This window comes from Phocoena phocoena, chromosome 1 (genome assembly GCF_963924675.1).
Source record: "Phocoena phocoena chromosome 1, mPhoPho1.1, whole genome shotgun sequence".
Classification (NCBI taxonomy): domain Eukaryota; kingdom Metazoa; phylum Chordata; class Mammalia; order Artiodactyla; family Phocoenidae; genus Phocoena; species Phocoena phocoena.
In genome coordinates this window covers 57,546,747-57,574,280 of record NC_089219.1, presented here as the reverse complement: position 1 = coordinate 57,574,280, position 27,534 = coordinate 57,546,747, and the positions used below count along the sequence as shown (strand labels likewise).

General features: G+C 38.9%; 1 protein-coding gene across 1 annotated transcript in view; it reads right to left on the bottom strand.

Moving 5' to 3' along the window:
* The window catches only part of SGIP1 (SH3GL interacting endocytic adaptor 1), a 209,437-nt gene that overhangs the window by 72,237 nt on the left and 109,666 nt on the right, over positions 1–27,534 (bottom strand). The window contains exons 7-10 of the mRNA XM_065885603.1: positions 23,948–24,002; positions 23,062–23,237; positions 6,735–6,746; positions 1,504–1,515 (exon numbers count right to left, since the gene is read on the bottom strand). Of these exons, the coding sequence (XP_065741675.1) occupies positions 1,504–1,515; positions 6,735–6,746; positions 23,062–23,237; positions 23,948–24,002 (255 nt within the window). The remainder of the gene's footprint in view (positions 1–1,503; positions 1,516–6,734; positions 6,747–23,061; positions 23,238–23,947; positions 24,003–27,534) is intronic.

Genomic DNA, 27,534 nt, shown 5'->3' with positions numbered 1-27,534 from the left:
AGCTGTATTGAAGACCTTTTGGTCTCTGTCTTACCCCTTTATTTATAATGTAATATTCATGAAACCAAGAAAGATACAAAGCTTCTTTGGTGTTCATTGGTATTCATCATTTCCTGGTGTATCAATTCATTTGATAGATGTTTATTGTTGAGAGGCACTAGACAAGAAGCCTCTGTGATATTTTATTAAATATTCCGTATGAATGAACAATCATCAGTGAAGAGGAAGAAAGACATGGCAGAAATATGCAAGAAAACCGTTGTTTAGAAATTAGAAAGAATAAAATCATATCAATTTAGAAAGGAACAGATGTTCAAACAATAAGCAGGAAACCATTAGCAACAGAAAAGAAAGTCCCGTTGTCCCATGATCTGGCATACAGATTTTGATGGCCTTGCTGTCGAAACAGGACAACTCTAGAACAAGGTTAAGGTGATGTCGACCACATAAAGCACATTCAGGAAAAAAGCCTATTGAATCCTGAAACCTTCTCCTCCCCAAGTGACCACATTTTCTTCCTTTCAAGGACTGTCTTTATAGGCAGACTGTGAATAGACTTCCTGCATTTTGCCTTAGTTAATTCCCTCTTTTTCTTTTTTTTAAAAAAGGAGTAACTTGTCATAATCTGAGCTGTGACCCCACTGCTGGATTGGAATCAGCCACATAGTCCCTGTAGGTGTTATCTTTGATCATCAACTACGTGGATTAAACAGAGAACCACAGCTTGTCAGCTGGTGCAGAGTATTTGTCTCAAGTAGTAATTGACTGATCAAATTGGCATAGGCCTACTTTCTGACAGCATTGTTTCAGTTCCATTTCCTCTCTCAAGGGACTGACTGGGCAGGTCCGGGTCATTTCAAACATAGCAAAGTCTCTTCTTGTTGCCTCAATGTTATCACACGGAGGAAAATAACAGATTTACTTTGAGCAATGCAAACTAATACTGATTTGCCTTCAGTGATGAAATATATATGTGACAGCCTAGAAAGATTGACTTGAAAGTACGGCTCTTCCTCCCAAGATAGAAATTATGATTGTGTATGACTGTATATCAGTACACTGAACAATTTGAGTTATGGTCCAGGGACTTATGTTAAATTCAGGCTTAAAAACAATGTGGTTTACAAATTCTTTCCTTACTTGCCTTACAGTTTTCTTATTCTTTATTATCACCTTGCTATACATTTCTATGGTGATTTCTGGACAATCTCCAGCCCTTGTACACACACACACACACACACACACACACCACACTTTTTACATTTAGCACTAGGAGTTGGGGTACCTATGTATTAGTTTAATTTGTTATGGAAAATTGCTCTGATGATCCTAAAACATGCTCTTGACACATATAAGACCAGAGACTTTCAGCCACTAAACCTAATTCATCTGCCTCGTTCATACTGGGTTATCATAAATTTAACAAGAAGCCAACCTGGCCACCTTGCCTAGGCAAGAATTATCTCTATACATGTTTAAGGTAAAAATGTTGAGGATTCTTACCGGGCTGCGCCTCTGTGATCAGCAAAAAGGAAGAGAGAACAGACACCTAGTCAGAGAATGATGGATCAGTCAACAGGCTTGGGTAATAGAAGATTTCATAAACAGCTAACTAAACACACACTCCAGGTAATCAGGCCAAAGGAAGACAGGCAGTCATTGTGTTTGTGGCTTATTTAAACCATAATGAGGTTTTGGAGAACCTTAAGGAGACTCTATCCATTGCATAATATAGCTTTGCTAATGAGGATGTACTGGTTTCAGTTATGTGTACATACAGACAAAGCAGAAACATACAAGAAAATTTTACTGATAGATTTAAAGGTCTTGTCATACAGAGTTTTTCTTCATATTGTTTGAGGAGGGGAGTTTTAGAAACTGGGTAGTACAGAGAAAACTGTTTCCCCATACAAAAGGGTGTTAGCAAACATCATAGACACGATGCATTTCCCACATAATTCAGGCTTTAATCGGAGCCTCCAAAAATCAGAGAGCAGGATTAGAGACACCTCTTCTTTGCCTAGCTCTTCTCTTTAGTGTTCTGTGGAATGAGTGCGGATGAGGACTTTTTTAAAGTATATGTTCTTGGCCTGGTGTGATTTGGGCAGCCTCACCCAATGGGTAGAATGTGGTGGGGAAGATAAGGAGCTCCTGACAAGCACAGGTGCGAATGATGAAAATTGTCCAGCACCAATAAAACACTGGTGGACCAGATGATGCCTGGAAAAACACAAAATGCTGACCTACGACTTTTTTCTTTCACTCGTCAAACCTTGATCATGGCTGCTATCAATTTACCCCAACAATCTCTGGTTGCTCTCCCTCTTTGGGATTTTTCTGTAGTAACAAGAGTGACTATGATGTGAGTAGGGAAAGAGCTGTTGCTCAGTTTCTCTTTCAGGATATGGGCTAGCTTGTGAATTCACCAGAGGCTACCTGGGACCCAGTACCAGCCAAATTCCAAAATCCAAGCAAGAAGCACAAACACAAAAGTATCTAGCAGGTTGCTTAAATGAAAAAGATGATTCTACTCTCCATAACATAGACAAGAAATAAAAACCTATAGTCTTTTATACCTACTCCAGTTGATTTTACTTGTAATATTTTAGATATTATTATTTGCCATATTTTTCCAGTTCTGTTCCATACGGATCCCATCTTTCTTATAAATCTGTCTATATGCATGGATGCAATTTAAATGAAATTAGAAAAAGGACACGTTAATATGTATTTCTGGGCTTACATTCTTTTACTGACGAATTCATACTGTGTTTTGAGAGAAATCCAAGCACTCTTTTATCTATTTAGACTTTATAATTCTTTAATGACCAGGCTAAAGTTCTTCACTAAAGAAGATGTGGGCATTTATGATTTTGCTTTAATTGCATGTCAAACATTTCCTTCTTAAGAGCAGCATAAAATACAGCAAAGAGGGGATTAAAAGTGACACAATTTCCCCCAAGATGATTATGAGAAATAATGCAAAATAAAATGTGTATTGCAACCATATAGAGGCAGAACCTTAAATTCAATAAACTTTGTTAAGATTATAGAGAACAACACTGTTCAAAATAATTTCAATTATATAAATTCACCCAAATTAAGTCCAGTGAATTAAAAACCTATATATTTTAATCAATATTTCCTGTTTGTATTTTTTCTAGTAAAAGATAACATGAAAAAAAGGAACATCAAGGAACATCTGTTGAAATTCATGTAGTCACAGGTTTATTAACCAAAAGCCAGAAGACCCAGCTAAAAGCTACGGAAAGGTCAGACCCAGAAAACCTCAAGGTCCACAATTAAAAGTGATCTGAAACCTGCAAAATAAAAGGAATTCCAGAAGTCAAATTGAAGGGCTTTCTATACACTAATTATCACCATTAAGGAGCATAAAGCAGTTGTAAGTTCTGCTGAACACGGACAGCAAAATCATTATCCGCCAGGAGGGGAGAGTCTTTCCTTTTAAAAGTTTTATTTTACTCTTTCTCCTGTCATTTCCCAGGAACTTTGAGGCCTTTAGCATTCTATCTTTGTTCTACCAATGTATAGAATTTGCTTCAAAGGCGGAAGGAAACATTCAGTATCTGATCTTGATATATTCTGTAAGCTGAACACTCTCCATGTTAAATCACAAACTCAAAAGCTTGCAGGGCAAGGAGCAGGGTCGCTGTGCACGAGGGAATGAGAGTTTCACAAAGCTTTGGTGAAATGGCCACAACTCAGGGGCCCCATGCTTGCAGCACAAAAATATGGGCCTAATGCTGCCAGATCTTCAGAGTTGTCAGAGAAGACGCATATCTTGATTTTTTTTTAACTTCAAAGATTCTGGCTTTTAAATGGCATTAGAATTGTTTTTAACTGCACAACCAAACAAAACATCTATTCAGTTGTTCAGAATCTGCAGGTGGCCAATTTGTCTCTGATTGCAGACATTTGTATCACACATAATAAGCTCTCAGCAAGTTTTTTTTAATCTACTGTTATTATTATTTCACCTGATTACTCAAACAGGGATTTTGCAATTGGTCTATTTGTTTTCTGAACAAATTTCTTGTGTTCCTAATTAAACATTAATTGCTCAATTCCTTGACTTCTCTTGACCTTCTGATGCATTCTGGAGAAGGTACTGAAAAACATTTTATTTTCCCCTCTATTTTTATCTTGATGTTCAACTTAGAGATAAGTCTTAGCTTGTATTTTGAGGCTATTTTCAAAGTGGGTATGATTTGGTCACTAGAATGAAGATCTTCGGTCAGAACATTTTGCATTTCTAAAATTTATATACTTGGCTATATGAATACGCCTTCCTAAAAGAAAATACTTCAGCAAATGTCCTCACAGCACCCACAGTATCCTTACCCACACCAGCTTTGTTTTGTTATTTTTCTGCACAAAAGAATTAATTTAAATTCAGCTAAGTAGGCTAACTTAGTCTTTGCCAATGCGGGTAAGTGTTTTAAGATATTTATAAAAAGAAGTAACCAAACACAATCTGTCCGGCTTGTCAAAGTCACTAAATAACCAACCTCAGGTTTTGAAGCTTTACAACATCCTCATTTGCTAAAATTCAGTGCTATAGGGAAACAGAGGAAAATACGTGTAAAGCCACAAAGCACCCAACAAATATTATTTTTATACAGTCTAGTCATAGCAAATTCAGTCATTCATGGTAGTGAATTTTCTAGGAAAGAATTAGAATATATGATGATTATGTTTATTATTATGGTCCTAACCAGTTTCTTGTTTGCTTTCAAATGCTTCAGGGTGAAGATAACCTCTCTGGCAAGCACCTATTTGATGTCCCCACCCCTGCCAACTTTTGTGTTTGTCTGTATTTAAATTTGTTCCCATATCTATTACAAGTCAGATGACTGTGAATGCCTGCCAGATCCAATAGGACTTGGTAGAGATGATCTTCCGAAATTCCATTTAGGAAGAGACACAAAGAGCCTATTACTAACCAAGATATCACTAAAAGTTGACTGGTTTGAACAGCAACAACGTGGGCATTGCCAAAGAAAAACGAGGCAGGGGAGCAGGAGAAGGACTCATCCTTAGAGGCACAGCTAACAATGCAAAGGAGTACTTGTAGTTGAAATTGCTGTAAGAACAAGAGGAGGAAAACCAATGAGGAACAAAGAGTTTTTAAAGCACCACGGATAAATTTCAGACTACATAGTCCTGTCAATATTTGAAGTGGCCAAATCTGGATAATTCAGAGAAAGATTCAGGGTCAAAGAGAATAAATGAAATGGGCAAAATACTGTTGACTGAAAAAGAAAAGCACAATGCAAGAGTTGTGAGTTAAGTTTTATTTGGGGCAAAGTGAGGACTATAGCCTGGGAGACAGCATTTCTGATAGCTCTGAGAAACTGCTCCAAAGAGGTAGGGGGGCAGGTCAGTATACATGTGATTTTGGTGAAGGGGGAGTACATGCAGTCAGGCACATATTTTTTGCAGAAGGTTGCTGCTAGTCATGAGGAGCAGCCATCACCATGAAGGATTTTAGTGCTTTTCTATATATGAAGAGATGCAACAGTTGGGCTCATAAAATCTTCTCCTGAAAATATCTAACCATCTGAAGTTCTGCCAGTTTTTCCCAGAGCACAGATTGCCTCATTCCTGATCTCCACCCTGAACTCCTTTCAGGAAGTGTTGAAGGTCAGCAGCTGCAGTGGCTCATAATTTAATCCTCGTAGAGGTAGATGGAAAGTACCAATTTATAGTTGGCAATACAAAGAAAGGTTGCTGAAGCACACCAACGATCTGTATGTCACATAGCATGTGACCCAGAGTTGACTCGCAGTTACACAGAAGTGGGCCATTCAATTTAGTAATAGTAATAGTTACAATCGTACTAATTTTATTTTTGGAAGCAATGTCATTGGGTCCATATTTTGACAAATTGTAATATTTTGATTCTGTCTTTTGTTCTTCCTGTGTCTTCTGTTCTTCCTTCCTCAAAAAATTACATGAAATTGTTACCAGTACATTTCCTGCATGTGGTACGGAGACTGCCAGGCTTGGGTCAATGCGCAGGATGGGAGGTTTAGCAATAATTACAGCATCCACTTAGGTGAGGTCAACAGACAGTCAACTACTTCTCGGTGTGTGTTAACATGGAAACACAATATTTTCATATTTTCCACTGGAGAGGTCACGTGTATCAGCCATGCATTAGCATCCTGGGAACATGTTCCCATAAATTAGGCAGCTGAGACAAGAACAGTGCATTTTTTTTTTTTTTTAGTAGATCTGTTTCATTGCTGCTCTTAAAAAAAGAAAAAAAAGATGTAGATACATCCTAACAGATCTGTACTGCCATTGAAAAGGATGCTATCATGTTGTACATTCAAAGAAAATTTAACAAAGAAATGTTTGCCTAGCTCATGGTAGATATATGTAGCTTGACTAACCCAAGTGGAAGCTGCAATAAATGAAACTTAATACTAAAATATTTGAACATATGCCTGTGATTGAGGCGGAGGTGAATCTTTACAAAATTACCCTGTGGCCCTTAATAACAGGTTTGGAAAATCACTTAGCAACCAGCTTCCTTTTATCCCCATGGGGCATAATTAGACTGTGTCCTGGTTCACAAAGGTTTGTTTTTAAAATTCAGAATCTTGTTTAGGTGTTAAACACAGTCAGTCATTAGATATGCAGATGATGAAAATGAACAGAATAAACAATGTTTGGCCAAGATGTAGAAAGGATTTGTTGTTTCTTACCGGACTTTTCCTCTAAAAGCGTAGGCATGAGGAGGAAAAATAAAGAGAAAATGAAAGAGGTGAAATGTATATTCAAGAAGATACCACTCAAGGCTCAGAATAACCTTACTTAAAGCAGCTCTCTAAGGCATGGCTTTTATAAATGCTTCCTGCGGATGTCTGATATAGTCATACCCAGGCTGCCAGCTTTATACCACCCCAAAACATGCCACTTGGCCATACTGTTTTGAGCTGTAGGCACTTGAAAACAGCAAAATCAGGAGAGACTTTCTATGAACAACCTTAATCTGCCTAAACATAAATCTTCCAGTTGTCATAAGGGTTTCACCAGCCAGGAAGGACTGACTCAACATAGGAGTGGAGACCAGAAATCAACACCATGCCCAGACAAACTCTGTCACAAACTATCATATTTCCCATCTATGCTTCCAAGGGTCCATTCATCTTCCCTAAATTACTCTCCCTTAAGAAGCCTCCATCCCTCTCCCTTTTCCCTGTTAAGACGGTATTTAATCCTGAATTCTGAAGACACCTCTTCGAGTTACTCAATTTTCCTGAGTGTTTGCCAGGTATACAGGAATAGACATGTTAATAAACTTATGTTCGTTTTCCTCTTGTTAATTCTGTCTTTTTGCTGAAGAGTCCCAGCTGAAAACCTAAGACGGGTTGAGGTAGTTTTGCCTCCTGTCCAAGTTCAAGTGATAGAGGACATACGTGTGGTCTCCATTTGAGCACATTCTAAGCTCTCTTTTGAATGGTTTACTTTTATCAAATAGATTTGTACTTTCAAAACAGAGAATTATGCTTTGTAATATTGAAAGGAGCGGGAAAATTCCATGAATGCATTGCAGCCAAGCATGAAACTAAAATGTGAGATTTTCCCAAAATTCTAATCCTGTCAGGGAACCTGGTACCTAGTATCTTCTCCCAAGATACTCTGGCTAGAACCATCAGTTCTTCCATCCCATCCTTCATTTGTCCCCACCCCGCATTGGGCAATGACAAATTATTTTCCTGGTGAGTGGTCCCTGGCCCCTGGGAATGATCTTTTCTTTCTTCCACATCTGCCTTAATGAGGGCTTCATTTCTTGCTGACAGTAGTACTCCACCAAGCTCCTCCATATTTCATCTCCTAAATCCATCCTTTGTACCATCCCTAGAATTATTTTCCAAAAATAGTGAAGTCAATGTATTACTCTGCCCTGCAAAAACCACTCTATTATTCAGAAAATAGAATGCAACCTCCATCCTGTAATTTAATGCCTTTGTGATGGGCTTCGTCTTACCTTCACTCCCTCGTCTTCCACTGTTGTCTGTATGAAGCCTACACTTAGCTGCAGACACTCCTTCTCGTCTCCTGAACTTGTAGCACACTCACACTTCCCTGCCTTCTGCTCAAGCTGCTTCTTCAGCCTTGATGCCTTTTCCCTCCCTCTCAATTACCATCTTACTTATTCTTCAGGGCCAGTAACGTTTCCTCTATGAGGGCCTTCCCCAAGGGCCTTTCCAATTAGGATAAATTGTTCCCTGGCATTTTTTAGCCTCAGAGAAAACAGAGGTACAAACGGGTAGTATATATTTTTGCAGTTCTTATTTTGTTCTGTATTATTTAGATGTCTCCATTCGATTATTAGCTCCCAGTAATGGTTATGAATAACCTCTGTCTAGCCCCAAACAGAGTGCAAATCACACAGTAGGCACTCAAAGCATGTCTATGAATTTTATTTTTGTGGTCATTAAAACATTATACAAATGTTTGAAGCATAGTGTCTTTTAAAATATAGAAAGATGGGGGGCTTCCCTGGTGGCGCAGTGGTTGAGAGTCCGCCTGCCGATGCAGGGGACACGGGTTCGTGCCCCTGTCCGGGAAGATCCCACATGCTGCGGAGCGGCTGGGCCCGTGAGCCATGGCCGCTGAGCCTGCGCGTCTGGAGCCTGTGCTCCTCAACGGGAGAGGCCACAACAGTTAGAGGCCTGCGTACCACAAAAAAATAAAAAATAGAAAGATGAATTGCTCTCTGAAATAAGGCTGAATTGTATATAATATATAGCCCAAGGGATATGGCCCCAGTTGTAATGGTTCCTTCACCAGCTCCTATAAATGTGTCACTTAGCTCCTATTTAACTGTTGATCTTTCTGCCCATTAGTGACCTCAGGGGCTGATATGTGTTACCAAGGCTCCAAGGAATTGGCACAGCTTTGCACAAACACTGGTGTAGAGCTATGTGATCAGCTCTCAATGCTCTCCTATAGCAAAAAGAAAACGAGTGTTTCAGCATAACTGAGGCTCAAGATAGGGCCCACATCCTAGGTGCTGCTTTCAGACCCAGACCCTTGCGAAGTAGCACAGAAAAATGAAAATGCTTAAGGTCCAGGTCCTCGATTTACAAACAGAAAGAATTTTGGGGTTAAGATCAAATAGCTTCAAAGAAGTTGTCATGGAAGGAGGTGCAAAAGTTTTTATATATTCAAATTAGCTTAACCCCTTATTTTCTGCTTGCTTTTGCACAAGACATACTGTTCCTCAGTTCCATAGGTTGTAAAGTAGGGATGATTGCTATCTTATAGAACAGTTGTGAGGATTAAAAGATATGGATGATAGTGACAGATAAAATTCACTGAGAATTTACTATTATTGTTTTACCTTACGAGGTTGGTGTCATTATTATTTCTAATTTACCAGTGAGGAAAAGGAAGGTCAGTTGCGTTCCAAGGTCACGTGGTTACAAAGGATGAGAGTGGGACTAGATCCCAGCTTGTCTAACTCCAGAAAGCCTGGGCAGGGGTGGGCTCATGGCACAACCCAATTCCCCTGGCCCTTATCAGCACTGGGATTTAGAAACAACAGAGCTAATAGCTTGCAGATCACAGAGCCTGGAAAATAATCTTGGAGTTTTCCAATGGAAGGAGTTAAATAGGTCATGCCTGTCTATCATAGCAGGTCACAGGGAATGAACTTTTCAGAGAGTGAGCTTGTATTTTTAGGCATGGTGTCAGATCTTAGAATTAAACTCTGATTATATAGGTAAATTTCTCAGCCTCTTTCTAGAATTAAGTGCATTTTATTAAATTAGAATCAGAAGAATAAACATGAACACATGAGTGATAAGGGCCCTCCCCTCCTGCCCACTCCAGGCTAGATGATGATTAAACCATCTTTATTCAATATGTTGTTTTAATTGTTAGCAGCTATCAACACCTAGGCTATGGCCGTTTGGCTTAAGGGTTTCTTCAGAATGTTAAACAACCAAAGATAAAACATGACAAGACAATTCTCCTTTGGGGAAAGCAAATATATTTCTTGATTTAAAATGAGCTAATAGCATCAGAGTGATTTTTAATTATGGAAAAGATAATAAAAGAAACAAAAAAGACATGTATACCTCCAGGTACTCGTGTTCACAGAAACAAAGTCAGTGAATTTTTGGATTGAACAATGCATATACCTAAAATATAACCACTGTCTCTAAGTGCAGGGATGTTCCTGTCCTATGGCCTGAGATAACATAATTCTCCAATTTGCAAGCCTTGTTGAAAGGTAGTTCATCCTTATGATCGAGGAAGCTTTCCAAGGAGCACACAGGCCCCTGCCCTCTGTGGATGGAGTCTCTCTCTGGCTGCATTATCCTAAATCACTTTCTAATGCAAGTAGTCATTCAAGTTAGGGCTTGTTGAAGCCTTCATTCTGCACAAAGGGCTAGAAATCTGCAGCATTTAAAACTGAATTCTGTTGGAGACCCAGACCAAAGCTAACTGAGGTGAATAGAGAAAATATACACCAGAGTTTCAATGATCCTTACATGGAGATTTTGTGCTCTAAATACACCCCTGTCCTCTGAACAAGGAACTGAGCTGCCATGGGAATTTTTGGCATCAAGTTTCATAGAGTGGGATCAAGACACAAAAAGCCAGATCTAATTTAGAAGCTTTTTAAGAGTCCACAATTGTTTAACCTGAAAAATAGGATAGCTATATTTTGAGTCTATATTTTAGCTAATGAGATTTTTTATAGATATAACCACTTCCTACCAGTTATGTATGAATAGTCAGGTATTCACAAGGAGCAAAAGGGTTATTTACTCATTTATTAAACCAGTAACTGATATTTATTGGGTACCTAATAAAGACCAGACACTATTCTTGTACCTTGGTGAACAAAACCGTAGGAACAACAAACAAAAAACTTCAACGAGCTTTTTGGGGGGCAGGGGAGGAAATAGATAATAAATAATAAATATAATAAGTAAGCAAAGTATTTAGTATTTTAGAAGATGATAAATGCAATTTTAAAAAGTAGAAAAAATATAAGGGTTTGGGAATACCAGGGTAGAGAGTTTTGTGATTTTAAATAAGATGGTCAGGAGAGGCCTCACTGAGAAGGTGACTTGAACAAGCACCGGAAGCTGAGAGGGAGGTGGCAGTGCCAGTATCTAGAGGAAGAGGGCACAGCCAGGGAGCTGGGAGGGGTGGTGTGAGAAGGAAGAGTGGCAGGTGTTAGTCTGGGGTCGTGGTGTCCCCACCGCGAGGGTCTTGAAGGCCAATGTGAAGATTGGCTTCGTTCTGCTCCCAATCAGGAGTTCTCAGCATGGACGTTTAGTCACTCTTGGTTGCTGAGAAGAGGCATTGATGAAACAGATGAAACAAGACCAGAAAATGCCTGGATGTGACATATGCTGTTGTTTTTCACTACTCTTTGGGAGCTTCTTTTGATTCCCCATGTACCATGCTAAAAATAAAATAAAATAAAGATGGGCTTCACACAGGCTGGGAGGTAGAAAGAGAGTTTCAACTGGGCAAAACAGAATGAGACCAGTCCATCTTGCCTTCCCTCTGTGTCGGCCACTTCAGGACGAGTAGCTCAGACTGGCACGCACAGCTCTGTACCACAGCTGTGCTGGTGGCTGATTTCAAACAGTAGTTCTTAAGGTCCAGTTAGTGGCTGTCCTTTAGATAATATAAGAGACAGAAGGAAACTTCACCTTCATTCTGTTTAGAAATGAAATTTCCCCCAGTCTTTGAGGAAACATTTTCTGACATAATTAATATGGGTGATTCGTACTCTAAGATTTTTTTTTCTAAAACAATGAAAAAGTACATTCATTGCTGTAGATTATTTCTGACACTAAAAAAAAAAAAATTCTCCTTTAAAGAACAAAGGGATAGATCCTTTTTTCTTATACTGTTATACTTACTTTTATACTATTATTCATACATTTATAGAAACTCTTTAGTATAAAAATAAATATAACAGTGTAAAAAGATAATAAAGTATCTACCCTTTATTCTCAAGGTCATGGACCACTAAGTGACAAATCTGAGATGAGAAAACAGACATCTCATTAGGATGTATGGGATTAGGGAAAGAGAATTATGACAAAAAACTGGTAGCCTCAGAAAAGGACACATTAATAAACTTTAGAAAAGAACCTACAGATAACCCCTATAAGAGAAGAACAGTTATTGTTCATACTGATCATCCATCTGATAACGAAGAAAAACTTGGTTGAATTGAAGGGGAAAAGATAAAAAATTTTCTCTCTTTATAAAATAATGCGAGGGATATAAGTTGTCTTATATCCCAGGGAAACACCAAGTTCCGTACACGTCCCACAGTGAAGAGCATCCTTCTGTTCAATCAACCAACAAATTTTGTTTTGTTTTTGGCTGCACTGCGTGGCTTGTGAGATCTTAGCTCCCCAACCAGGGACTGAACCGGGGCCCTGGCAGTGAAAGCGCCTACTGGACTGCCAAGGAATTCCCAGCCAACAGGTATTTTCTAAGTACCTATTACGTGCCATTCAATGTCCTAGACTCTAGAGGAAAGGCCCCATTAAGGCAGGAGTAAGAACCTATAACTTCTGGGTGCAGGATGAGTTGTCATTAACCCAACACTTGCTGAATTGTTCACAAGTTATGTTTCTGTTACAAACTTATTTTCCAAAATGATTGCTTCTTTACAGGGCCCATTCTATCCCGAATACACCATTAGCTAATAAAAATGGTTTTAAATTCAACTCTACACTGGTAGGACTAACACAACCAAGGCAGAAGACCTTAAAGATAGAAAAATTAGCCTTTTTGATTACAATTAGCATTGTAATTAAAAGACTAAAAGCATATAATTCAAGAATTTGCTACCTCTGGTTGAGGACATCCTAACATTTTTATGTGTGTCAATATTGTAAGTCTATTGTTTCATTCAATTAGATTTTAAGTTGGTAACAGAAATTGAGGGTTAAGGTCTCTGACCCTGGTGTTCACGTTTCTGGAACCCCCAATCAGATTAGGTTGTCTGAGATAGAAGAACACAATGAAAGAATCTGCAGTTATGCAAGGAAACTCTAACTCTTACATCTCACAAAGAGAAGCAAAATACCAGGTACTCAGAGGGTACAACCAGTATTAGTTGGAGAAATAATAACAGAGGCAATCCAGATTGAATTAATATTCTGCTCATTTTCAAGGAGATCAGAACATATAACAGTTCAGGGATTTCTTCGCACCATCGTAGGCTGGGCATAAGGGTTTGGAAAAATGATATTTTAATTTTAAATGTCAGGGAATGGGAGCAACAGAGAATTCCCTAAGAAAAAATAGTAATGAAGGAAAGAACATACACATATCAGATATGAAACAAATTCTTCTGCGAGTAAGTCACACGGCTTACTATAATGCAGGAAAGAGAAGAATATATTTTGAAAAAGGAAGATCCCACCCATCTCCCCATCTATCCTTCTCTATAAGGCCTGGAAAAAAAGAGATACATCTCATGTGCCAACTCCAGAAGATTTTGGTCAGGCTGCTTGCAGCTCTGTCTAGAGGGGGCTTCTCAGACTACATCTGGGATGTGGGATCTAGTCGCAATGTCTGCTGAGGGTTTAGAAGGGGAGTGGCAGTTTATATGCTTCATGCTTGACATCCCTGATCTAATCCCAACCCAAATCATGTTTGATGCGTTGAACCCAAGCTGAGCCTCTCCCCTCCAACTCGTTGTACTGGAGGTCTGGGCTGAGCGCTTAGCATCAGAATGCATGCAATCTTTACCTTCCCCTTGCACCGTGCTGAGTTTCTACCAAGAGTGAATGCCAGTGTGTAGGAGACTGGAGCTCTCTTCCCCCACCGATGACTCTTTGTTTTTACTGAACTCAATGGGGTGCTGAACCTTCTGCCCAAGTGAGGACAGGAAAGGGAGTGGTGTTACCAAGCAGCAGCAAATTCAGGGATTTTGCTCGCTGGCAGGCTAATTTGGGGGTGGGGGGTCACCTGGAATAGGCAAACAGCACCAGACTGTCCTCAATTAAAAGCTATCTCCTCCTCCCCAGATTTTTTGATTAAATAACTCCATTATGGATGGCAAATCTCCAGGAACAAGATTAAACTAATTGCCCCTTCATAACTCCATGTCAAATTCTTTAATTCCTTGTATCACTGAATTTTGCAGGGGAGAGAGAGGAGGCAGTAGCACACATGCCAGGCTAGGTCAACTCCTACTCTCTCATCATTTCTATCAACCCTCTTCTGCTTGACTTTGCTCAAGTCCTCCCTCGCTATTTTTATTCTCTTTCTTCCTCCCACAAGTCTCTGAACTTAAGGAAGAGAGAAATGGAGCTGAAGAGGGAACCGATACTTACAGAGCCCATTCCTAGGTGATAGGCACCCAAGTGGGCATTTTGCAACATTACCTCACGTCATCTTTACATCAGTCCTGAGAAGGTAGGCATTACTGTTCCCATTTTACAGACTTGGGAACTGAGATGCTGAGTTAAGGAGCTTGCCCATGGACACAGAGATAATAAGATACGGATTCAAAAGCCTGTGTTCTCTCTACTTAACCAATGGGCTTCAAGGAAGTGCTCTTTTTCTTGGTCCCCTTGCTATATCATCAACCTGTCCCTAAAACAGAGCACTTCCCGTAGAGATTCTTGGGCCAGAATATGCACAGCAGAGTATTAAAGTTGAGAGGAATTTAAAAATAATTGAATCACAGACCCTGATTCAATGTAGATGAGAAAATATACTGTGGTGGTTTTTATTTGTTTTTTTTTTTTTTAATATACTGTGTTTTTAACTTGGCAGAAAGGAGGCAGATGCTGGAGTTCAAGTCCTGGCCCTCAAAACTTCAGCTGCCTCTTGATCTTTTGGAGTTGATGTCTTCCGTAAAATAAGCTGAGCGCCACCTCCCTGCCTACTTAACAGTGTAGCTTGCTCATTACATCTTTCTGATCATGACAGCTTTTGCAAAACATGAACCATTATTATAATGAACCATCCATCTAAAAAATGCTTGCTGATTGATTGATTAGGGGAACTGAAATATATGAGTCATATAAAAACAAGGTGTCTTTCTTTAACATTTAAAACAAAGGTGACACAGCTGCAATTACGCCTGACTGACCTATCAGCTCAACCTTGCTCTCTTGTCACGTGGAACACAGGAGAGAGTGTATGTAGAGTGACATGCGCTCTTTAGGCACAATTATAGTGATAGCCTTCAAAGGGTTTGTGAGTAATCAGAAATTATTTGTAAAATGTTTTGTATGAGTTATTGAAATTTTAATTTTTTCCTCTGGAAAGAGAAACAGTAGCTTTCTTCAAAAGTAGTATAATATAGTGGGTAAAAATTTTGAATTGGAAACCAGAACTTCTGAGTTTAAATCTCAGCAACTTCACTTACTAGCTGTGACATCTTGGGTGAGTTAATTAATTCTTCTATGCCTCAGTTTTATCATCTGTAAAATGAGGGTAATAATAGTACCTATCTCATAGGGTGGTTGTGTGGATAAATGAATTAACATATGTGAAGCAACTGAAACACAATCAGTGAGCAAATTTTCATAGCTGCCAACCAGCAACACCATCGCCATCGTAAGTTCTCTAAGTGGTCTCTCACCTTAAGGATGTTTATGAGTAGTCACCATGAGACACACTCCATTGTTCTGATTAAAAATAGCTATCATTTACTAAGCAACTCCTTTGGGCCTTACGTAAATATAATTACAAAGTACTAACTACTTTACATGCACTACTTCCTTCATTTTTAAAAGGATCCTATGAGGTGAATAGTATTATTAAAATGATTTTACACCTGATTAAGCCTTGACTGGGGCTTAAAGGTTTAAGTAACTTACCCAGGATCATGTGGATAATGAGTGCAGAGCCAGAATGCAAACTTGGTTCTGACTTATCCCAGAGCAAAAATTTGTAATCAGTATAGAACTCAATGCTTCTAGTTAAGGACAACTTCTCAAGGTAAGTCAGCAGTGATCCTCGACTCACCAAAGAACAAAAGTAAAGGAATCAACGGCAGCTCATGACACAAGGAAAAGATGATATTGCACCAAGAATTAAAATATAGCATCTGTCTTTTCAATTCCAGGAAAGCTATGAGAGCCACAAGATTCAAAGTACCTAGTGAGCAAAGCACGTCGCTGAAGATGTGTCCCTGTGGGTTCAGGAAGAAACGGAGATGTCTACCTCTGAGATCCTGAGAGGGGTGAGGAAGTCAGGAGACTGTGAAATGGAGGCCAGAGGGGAAGCTGACCACATAGGCCCACATATTCAATCAGGACTGAGTGAAGACAGGACCACAAGGGGAAGTTCAACCTCTATGTACTGCTTGTGACATCAGCTATACATTGTTTTCTGATAAGCTTGTAGTTAGTTAGCACGAAGGTTAGACCAAGTGTGTCCAATATTTCTGATGCTAGCTCTCAGTGCCTGCTACATAGAAGGTGCTTACCAAATATTCGGTGAATTGATTCGAAGAGGGCTGGAAAATTATGTCATTTCTCCATGAAATAAATTTGGTGGGGATGCACAATGTAGGATCCCATTGGGAATGCTAGCCTTCAGTACGGTCTCCCGAAGAAGCACCACACTTATTCAAGGGATTTTGTTAAAACAAAATTAGGGATGCTAAAACAGGAATGCTTCTGGAATGAGCTTCAAAACCAATCCACAGGCATCACAAAATAAGTTATTTTATTAACACATTTTCCCAGTTTGATACTCAGAGTAATTACTGGTCTTGGCTCTAAATGACTTTTGGTCATTTGGGTTTCCTGATTTATCACCATTAATGATATTCTTAAAAATATGCCCCAGGCTCTGCAGACAATTCTAATAACAACAATCAAATAATCCCTAAATGTAGCATCTGAGTGCTTTCTATATTAACTCATGCCACACTTACAATAGCCCTGTGAAGTAGGTATGGGAGTTATCTTCACCTACTAATGAAGAAACCATGACTCAGGTTTTGTCACTTGCACAAAGCAACCCCAGGTAAGAGGCAGAGCCCAGTTATTTGAGTAATTGTGACATCATTGGAATAAGGGTCTATTTGTATCTCCCTCAAATTACCTTAAAGGGAATTAATGGTATTCCATTGTGTATTGACTTTTCATTTTTTTGTTTTTATAAGGGCATATTTCCTTATAGTCCAATCTTGCACCCGTTAATTTATTTAGCCCCTTTGAGAAATTTTTACTTTTTAAGGACAAAACCACTCGTGGAAGATATAATAGAGGTTTGCTTCTACCCTGAATGTAAGGAGTGTGGTATCAAGGGAAGCAGATAGCAGAACTCTTTATCTCATATCTCTGCTTCCATCTTCTCCTTTAAAGGAAAGATCTTTACATTTTATTAGCAGAAAGAGATGGACTACCGTGTAAGGTAGGTGTTCATTTATGCCCATTTTAGACATGAAGAAACTGAGACTCAAACAGGTCTAAGAAACTTGCCTAAGTTTGCAAGAGGTTGAGTTCAGGTCTAACAGATTCTAACATCTTTCCTATAAAATAAGCTGGCACTGTATGCTAGGTCCTTCAGGGGTTAAGTACAAAGTTTCTATTTGTGTTTAAAGAAATATCAATCACAAATGTCCAGTATGGAAAAATTTGATTTAAAAGCAGTTCCTCTAAAAGGTGGAGATTTGGTTCAAAATTAAAGTCTAAGATAGGCAAGAGACTGCCCAAACCTCTTTAACTGAATTCAAGACTTGAGATACAGATACATTATAATCCAGGATATGAAAAGACAAAATGCTTTTAGGGCAGGGGACTAGAAATGGGGGAGCAAAGCCATGACTCTCAATAAAGGGTCAAGAGTTAGATTAAAAAATTATGTATATACAGATATAGATAAATACATACATACATACATACATACATACATATTAGTGTGATGGTTAATTTTATGTGTCAACTTGATTGGCTATCAGGTACCCAGATTAAACATTATTTCTGAGTGTGTTGTGAGGGTGTTTCCACATAAGATTAGCATTTGAATTGGTGACCCTCCCCTATGTGTGTCAGCATTATCTAATCTATTGAGGGTCTGAATAGAAAAGAGGTGGACAAAGGAGGAATTCACCCCCCTTTCCTGCCTCATTGTTTGTGTTGGGACACACCTTGTCATCTTCTGCCCTCAGACTGGAATTTGCACCATCAAGTCTTCTGGTTCTCAGGGTTGAGGCTCAGATTGAATTATTTCACCAGCTTTCCTGGGTCTCCAGTTTGTGGACAGCATGTTGTGGGACTTTTCAGCCTCCATAATCATGTGAAGCCAATTTCTTATAATAAATCTATCATCATCATCTCTCTCTCATCTATCTATACACATATATACATATATCCTGTTAGTTCTGTTTCTCTGGAGAACCCTGAACAATACAACCAGTAATAAAGAAACAAACAACTGCAAAGCACAGTACTTAACAAGGTACTGTTACTAGGATATTCTGTGTGCTTTCTTCATTCACTCATTTATTGAATAACTATCTATATGCCCAACGTGTACCATGTACTGTGCTAAGCACAGGGAACAAAAAGTCAAAGAAGATTTGATCCTTCCAGAGACCAACCATAATCTACAGAAAAATTCCATAAGGACCATTATTACCCTCACTTTACAGAAAAGGAAACAGAAGCTCAGAAGAATTATAGGACTTATCTAAGGTTACATAGGTAGAACATGGCAGACCTGGGTATTATTATACGGCTACCTCCTATTGACCCAAGATTCTAGAAGAAATTATTTATACAAATGGCCAGAAAGCACTTGGAAAAGAATGTGTTAACAAGAGGTGCCAAAATATGCCGTGTAGATTTGTCTTCAGAAGGGTTTCTCCCACAGCTGTTAGGAGTGCTATTGGCAGACAGCCTTCAACTGTCAACACTTCAGGATCTGACTCAGCTGCAGAGAGACACCTTGGCGAAGGTCATGCCCCTTTCTTAGCCTGCCCATATTGGAGCACTAGCTGTATAAAGGTTATTGATCTCAGCTAAACCCAGGACAACCCGGAAGGGTCATTCTAGCTCACAAGTTCCCCATGTGATTAGCTTAGGCTGTTGTTGGATGTGCAAAACAGCTTAACTTCTCCCTCTGCCCACCCTACCCCACAGGTATTGAGCCCAACATCCTGCACGCTAAACTCGGAATTGGAGTCAGCGTGCTGCACGGAAAACCTGTTGAGAAAAGGAGGGACTCTGTTCTTTTTTCATCCTCCAAAGAGCACAACTATAACATGAACAAAAGTTACACAGAGACAGCATTTGGGTTTAATAAATTTCTTTCAACAATGAAACAGCCTTCCTCAAAAAGCAGTGAACTTTGTAAGATAGAAGGAGCGCTATTACTGTTGGAGGCATCTCTATCAACCAAATAAGTTGGTATTTTACTTAAATTTGTTTCTTTTCATCCTTCTGCTGGCTAACACATAGCATAACATAACTGGTATTTAGAAATTAGTGATTAGAATTCTCTAAAAGGAAACTTCCTAGTTTCAATAGGTTCTGGGAATAATTTTAAGATAGATGGGGAGGAAATCCCATTTTCCAATAACTCCCCAAATTTATCTGAGATTATTTAAGATATAGTGGCACAGAAACTGTGTCAATATCTACCAATATCCATTCACTCCTTTATCTTTTAGTAACAGAACCCTGAATTTTAGCTGGTTATATGTGTATCCAGCCAAAAACTACATTTCCCAGACTCCCTTCCAGCTAATATGGCCATATGACTAAATTATGGCCAGTGGGATCTTGGGGGCAGTGATGGGTACAACTTCTGAATTCAACACTCAAAAGAAACCACTTGCCTTTTATTTTCCCTTTCTTCCATCCCAAGGCTGGAACATGGAGGTGTTTTGTGATGGTAAGGCACCAGCATCCTTGAAAAGGTAGAGCAATAATACAGAAAGTTCCTGGGTTCTTGAATAACCCCTGGAGCAAGACTCTATTACCCATCTGGACTGCCTACCAGCTTTGACTCTTTTGTGGGATAGAAATAAATCATCCATTTTTTAAAAGCCGTGACTATTTTGGTTTCTGTTAAAGCAGCTCTACCAATATTCTAACTCATACAGATCCCAAATCAACAACTAAAACCTGGGTGATTTTCCTTCTTTACCATATCAGCATGATATCTTACTAGGAGACCACAACACGATAAGAATAGAAATTAACATTTGCCTGTGAGTTGACCTTTGCATCCTCCTGTCTTCTTTTTTGGTGCTTGGCCTTGTCCTGGTCCATACTATACTTGATTTCTATATAAAAATCAAGGGCCCAGGTGAGATCTGAACTGGAATTATGTTCATTTGTCTGTAGAGTAGGATTTTTGCCAGTAGCTAAAACCCTGATTTTCTATGTTGCTGAAGCTTTGTTTTGGGGAGGAGTAATTTTCAGATAGGTTTGTTTATACTGTATATACACATAGATATATATGACACATTCATCCATCCATTCATTCATTTCATTCATTTATCGAGTCATTTGACCATGATGTATATACAGGAAACCTATCCAAATAAAATGAAAATCAATTCATGATAAGAGATATCAAATGGGTTACAATTCATTAATACATATTCACAGATAGATGAAAAGAACAAGTGAAACACAACTTTATCTTAAAATTCTTCAAAAGAAATAGAAATCAGAAATTCAACATAAGACATTGTTATGAATAGCTTACCATTTGGAATTTTCTTTATTTCTAGTAGTGTAACAATTGATGCTTTTGTAGCGTAAGAACCATAGCCTAAATGAAATATTCTGATATATCATTAACTGGTATAGGTCCTATTTCTCTTTTTGTACCTGAATTAAGTGTAGCTGTGTGAACGTCTGATTGCTTGGCTGGAAACATCTAAAGCTGTGCAAAGCATTCCTCATTTTTATCATGGCACTAACTAGATTTCAGAAGGTTATTTCTATTTATCCAGTTCTGGAGATGAAGTTCTACCTATGTCATTGGTGAAATACACCTATATTTGGTTATGGGTTATCTAGAAGAGGGCATGGATTCTAAAGCCAAGAATATGTTTCCAGTCCAATCGCTCTTTACACTTATGTTTATCCAGAAACGTGCCTACCTTTCCCTAAAGCAACAATCACAGCTCATTTTCTTACAGTAAATGTCAAAAATCACAACTCTTTGGGAATCATAGTAATGAGAGAGCCAGGTTCTCACAGTAGAGGGAACCAGCTGGGAGTGTGGAGGCAGTAGTGGGGGTGGGGATCCCTTGGTTTGTGGGGCTGCAGGGCTGCAGGAATTGCCTAACCCTGGGATTACTTCTCTGGGTGTCTCCATCTAGTTTTAACATTGTTTCCCTAACATCTTTTTGTCAGTCTCAGCCACATCGTGTCAATATACCACTTTAAAAACTGGTGTTGGGAAGAGCTCAGAGTGACAACCACTCTCCTTGCTGTACCCTCATTATCTGGTAGGAGGAATGACTTGGGCAGGCATATTCGTTTTGATAGAAGGGACTTCCCCTTTCCAAGAGTCAACTAGCTTTCAGCAAATATATCCCACACATGTCTGGGATCGTTCTAATAAGTTTTTTTTCACAGAAATTTGTTCACTGAACCCCATGAACTTGCCTTCTTACACTTATCCTGGTAGCTTTCAAATGACCACGAGGTTTATTACACTCTACAGAGAAGTGGATATAAACCGGTTTCAGGCATTGAAATAAACTTTTACAATTGATAAAAAATGATTTAGTAAGTAAAAAATGATTTGAAAGATGTTAACTGAAAAGTGAAAGTGTGTACAGTTAAAATGCCCCTATTACTAGAAATCACCTGTATTGTAGACCAACATGTGAATTTAAAATCTGTACCCTCCATGGCAGAAGGGAAAGAAAACTAATACATGTTATGCCTCCCTTTTCAAGAAAACATCTTAAGATGGCAAGTGAGTATGATTAAAAATTACCTGAAATATCATTTGCTGTGGTTGACTACTATTAGCAATCATGTTAGTTGACCCTAACCGTAGAGGTAAAGGCCATTATAAGCACTAAGCACTAAAGAAGGCATCTTTATAGACTTTATTCATCCCAGGCAGGCAAACATTTATTCCCAAAGGATGGGTGATTACAACTCCTTCAGAAAGGTTAGTCGAGATAGTCCAGAAGCATCTCAAAAATGGTTCAGCATTTATTAATTACCTCGTTCATGGGAAATGCTGCAGGGAGAGCACATTTCTCTAAAGAAGATGCCAAGAAGCCAAGAACTATTAGCTCCTAGTATGAGAGCCTTCATCTGCTCTTCACAGCTATTTTTAGAAAACAATTGCAGCATTTATCAAGTACTACAGAGAAAACACTGTAAATGTTGGAACTCAGAATGCAGCAATTAGAGAAATTTAGTAGATGAGAATTGGAGAAGGAAGTACAACTTGTAGAAAAGTACAAATTTGATTAATATAAATAAGGCATACCTGTATCTGAGGTGCCTAAATGATGAGATTATTTAAAACAATTTGATAATAAAATATAATGAAGCTTATGAATTTTAATATCTTTTTAGACTATGATCTATGATGTTAGATTAATATTTCTTTTTGAAGCATTAGCAATGAAAAGGGTTTTCATTTTCCTAAAAAAAAGCAATTTTCTTGGTTTTCTTTCCATGAGTTTTTATGTTTTATATCATAAGAGATGACATTAAGATGTGTTTTTAAAAATCACTATTAGTAAATTTGTATACTTCATATTGTTTTTAATTGTTTCAGGAGTAAGTCTGGATAATCTTTATGTTATTCTTTCCTTCTTTGAAAAATGATTGTGGGAAAACATCAAAAAGAAATGTGATCTCGTGCATTTTTACCATTTTGAAAAGCACAGAAACTGCAATATAGAATGAGCATAACTTTCCATGGCTAGAACGAGCTGCTTCAGGTTTATAGACTTCATAAAGTGGTGACCATATGCAGCCTTCAGTTTAAGAAGTTTCTGATCTACTTAACGTGTATGGGCAGAGCACAGCTCTCTGTCCAACCTCACCAAAGCTTGAAATAAAATCCACTCACCACTGGTGATGGGGAAAGTGCAATGTTGCCTATTGATGCCTTCAGTTCATCTACAGTTGCAGCGTTCTTAAGAATGTCTTTAGCTTGCAATGGCTTAATCTTGATATTAAACTTCTTGTGTGATTCTTCTTCCTCTTCCGATTCGCTTGAAGAATAAAAGTGCTTTCCTTTGGTAGGTAGAACACAGTTAAAGATACGTAACTCTTTTTTTCTACTGGGAGGCAATGATGAGTATAAGACATGAGTGACTGCACATAGAGGCAGCAGAAGTATCCTTAGATGGTAGAAAATCAAAGCAAAACAAACAAAAATCAAAGGGTAAAGAAGGAAAGAGTTAGAATTTATTCACCTTTCCTTGGAGCAGGATTAAGGATGGTGAATTTCAAGGAGCAATGGTTACAAAGTTGGCCATTTGTGTCTCACTCAGCACACACAGTGACAGGCGTGACAGGCCCACGGGAACTTCTTCTTACTGTGGAGACAGGAAGGCCTCTCTACTGACGATTTGTGATGATTTTTAACTGCTTCAGAGTGTGACCTGCTCTTACCAGAGATGGTTTGCAGGCAAAGCACAAGTCAGAGCTATTTTCCAGCCACCATTAGTGACGTCATATCAGATTTCAGCAGACAACCCAGTACCCGCAATTTGTACAACTGTTTTTCAGCACAACTTTTCTCTTTCTCCTCTCTCTCTCTTTTCTATGAATAGAGCAAGGCAAAATGCCTGCTTGTTAGTGATCAGGCTGTTCTCTGTGCTGTTTGTTCATCTCTAATACAAGGGACAACAGGACTTGAAAAGCTTGGGTTTCGGCACCTTTTCAATACAAAATTTATCACCCTGCTGAGAGCAAATGAAAATGAAAATGAAAATATAAAGAAAGGATATAGCCGGGTTCCTCAGGTCTGATGCTGTAGCCTTCCTCATCCAGCTCAGGCGAGTTCTATAAAATACAAGTGCACATCAAGCAATTATTATCCTGACAATGATAAAGGAATTATTCATTTTCCTTCAAGGGTCTTCCAGTTAAGGGTATAGACTTGTCTCTTGTTTTGGAGGTGAGTGCTGGGCCCTATATGTTTAGATATTTACTCACGGATATTTGGAGAGTCTTCCTATTGGGAAAATAAACTAGTAATCAACTGTCAATGAAAGAAAACATTCAAACAGAATTTATCATGCATTTCCTGTAAGCCAAAGACTATGCTGAGCAACATGGCAGGGATACAAAATGCAAATTATCTTTCGACTGTATTCTGGTAAGCAAAAGCTCAAAAAAATGCGAAACACAAAACATCAGTGATAGGAGTTTGAAAGGAGAGGAAATTTGTGAGGTTTGGAAGAATTAGGGAGTCTGTGTGTGCCTTTCGGGCCAGATGGAGAGGAGAGGGGAGTCAGTGGTGAGGAAGAGCCTGTACCGAGACACCAAGGCAGGAATGGACAGTATGATTCCTGTAGGGAAAGGGAGAGGCAATGGTGACAATGACAGGACTGGAAAGGAAGCTGTATTGTGGAAGACCATGGAAAAGAAGACCATGGCTGGGGGCTGGGGAGCAACATGCTGGGGGAAGAGTCTGGACTTGATATGGCTACTGCAGTTTCTCAATTAAGGTAGGACATGCTGAAAGCAGAATCTTAAGGTGTTGGAAATATGCTTCAGGATATATTGGGGACAGAAGAAACTGGAGAAAGGAAAACTAATTTAAGATGCTTGCATCAATTCAGGTGAGATGTGCTAAGTAAATGACCAAGTTGTTCGTGGTGGGAAGGGAAGAATCAAGGACATTTGGAAGGACAATTTGTTAGTTCTTAGTAACAGACTGGTCATAGGAGAAAAAGAAGATGGAAGGTTCAAGAAGACTCCAAGATTGCTATCCTCAAATTCTGGGAGTACTCCTGGCTGAACTCATTCTAACAGAAGGCAAGTAACATTTTTAGGAAAAAGACAGGAAAGATAAAAGATAGTTTGCATGACTGGGATTAGAGTTATATTTTAGTTCCTATTATAGGATAAGTACTGTGACCCGCGCTTTATTTTACTGACCCTTCATAACAGTCATATGCAGAAAGAATTATCCCATTCACCAAGGAGGAAACTAAGAGGAATTAGACGCCATTTCTCAAGGAAACACACCCAGCAAATGGTAGACCTGGGCCTTGATCCCAGGTATTTTGAGGCTCAACTCTATGCCTGAGAGAGGAAAAGGGTACAGAGTTCAAGGGCAGCCTCTTGAAGTTGAGGTCATAGGCCTGGAAGTAAAGAAGACAGAGCTGGAGAGAGAGATTTTGGAGTCACTGAAGCAAAAGACATACCATGACCATGGAGAGAGAAGAGGGCCTGAACGCCATGGAAAAGCTGCCATTTATTGGGCATTTATTGTCTCCCTCTGTCCTTTCAGTACTCAAAGCTACTTTTAAAATGCAAGTGTATTAAGGTTACTTTCCTGCTAAAAACCTGTCCCTGGCTTCTCACTGCACTTAGAATAATAGTCAGCACCACTGTGCAACCCGCAAGGCCCTGCCTGATTCTCACGAGGCCTTCTTCCCACTATTAACGTTTATGATTTGATTGCTCCAAGCTCTTTCCCACTTCAGGGTCCTCATAAATGTCCTTCTCTCTGCCTGGAAGTCTCCTCCCTCAAATGTGCAGTCAGTTAAACCCTACTTAAACTTTAGGGCTTTGCCTGAAGGCCACATCCTTCCCTAGGCCTTCCCTGCCAAAAACACGATGATATAATCTATTAAGAATAAAACCTTTATTATTACTTAGAGAAAGTGGAGTCTAGTGTATAATTACAAACACAATTCCTGTGACCCGAGTATTTTTTAGGACCAAGCAAATTCGAGGGAAATTCTGCTTCATTTAAACACTTACGTGTTGACAGGACAGCACTAGGGTTTAGAGTTTAGATGGGGTAGCAGAAGTACTTGATGAGTAATTTCGTATTTTAATTACCATGCTTCTTGTTTGCTTAGAGTATCCCATTCCTGTGTATTAAAGAATTCTACAAAACATAACAAAAATCTTTCTGGGTGAAAAAGTGTTAATTTTGAGAAAAGAAATCATCCTTCCTTAATATCTTTAGTAACTTCCTTTATAACATTATTTGTGAACAATTTGGATGTAGGATAACATAGGGGCTATCATAGATCTAGGGAATTAAACTGCTAAAAATAGCAAAAGATCTCAATTCTGGGAAACAAATATAAGAGAGGACCAGGTAATGAGGCTGACAGAAGGACATGTTTTGGACTACACGGGTGGCATGAAGAATTTAACCTATCTGAGCTTCAGTTTTCTTTTCTCTAAAATGCAGATAATGTAGTATTTACCTTCTAAGGTGGTAAGAATTCAGTAGCATATAATATTATAAATGGTGGTTGTTATTATAAAAATCAAATTCTTCTTATTAACAAATGTGCAAAAGCATTAACATCAATCTTAATTCTTATGAAAGGGGAGGCTGGGCCAGACAGTCACCTAAGGTATAAGTACAAAGGCATTCTGTAGGGATTGTGAATTTGGGCACTTACTATGCAATAGAAATGATTTTGGATGTGAATATGGTCTACACGTTTTCTATGATTAGAAATCTAAGAGCCATTGTGTCCATTTTGTTGTGGTCGGTGAAGAGTGTGGTGATGAGGTTAATAGCTTTCTGGGGGAATTATGAGGAGAATTTAGGTCTCAGTTGGGATTCACCTTCGCTCCTTGAGAAGCAACAAGTGATTGTCATTTGACCTAAGAAAAATCTGTACCACGAGGCTATAATAATTATCATGAGCTATGGTATGAAGGTTTGTATTCTCCCCAAACTTATATGTTGAAATCCAAACCCCAAGGTGATGGTATTAGGAGGTGGGGCCTTTGGAGGTGATTAGGTCACGAGGCAGGAGTCCTCATGGTTGGGGTTAGTGACCTTATAAAAAAGACCCCAGTGAGGTTACAGCTAGAAGGTGCCTTCTATGAACCAGAAAGTGGGCACTCAACCAGACACCAAATCTGCTGGTACCATGATCTTGGACTTCCAGGCTCCAGAACTGTTAGAAATAAATATCTGTTGTTTACAAGCCATTCAATTTTTAGTATTCTTGTTAGAGCCGCCCGAATGGACTAGGACATTATGAAATCAAGGCCCAATACTCAAAGCTGCTTAGAAATATAACCAGGACTGAAACATCTGGAGTTAATATTTTAAAAAGCATTTTTTGAACACATATTACAGGCTAGGCAGGCTACTGAAATATTCTGCAAATAATTAGCTCAATGAATCCTCGCAACAGTGTTATAAAATAACTACTGACTTCATTTTTGCTGGCCAGCAAATAACCAAAGCCACACATAGGTGATATATGGAGGGGCCAGGTCTTGAACCCAGGTCTAATAGACTCTAGTGCTCTTAACTGCTACCTGTGCCGGCACTTCCTAATGAGGTGTTTCACTTATTTCTGTGTCCTATTTTAAATACAAGAAT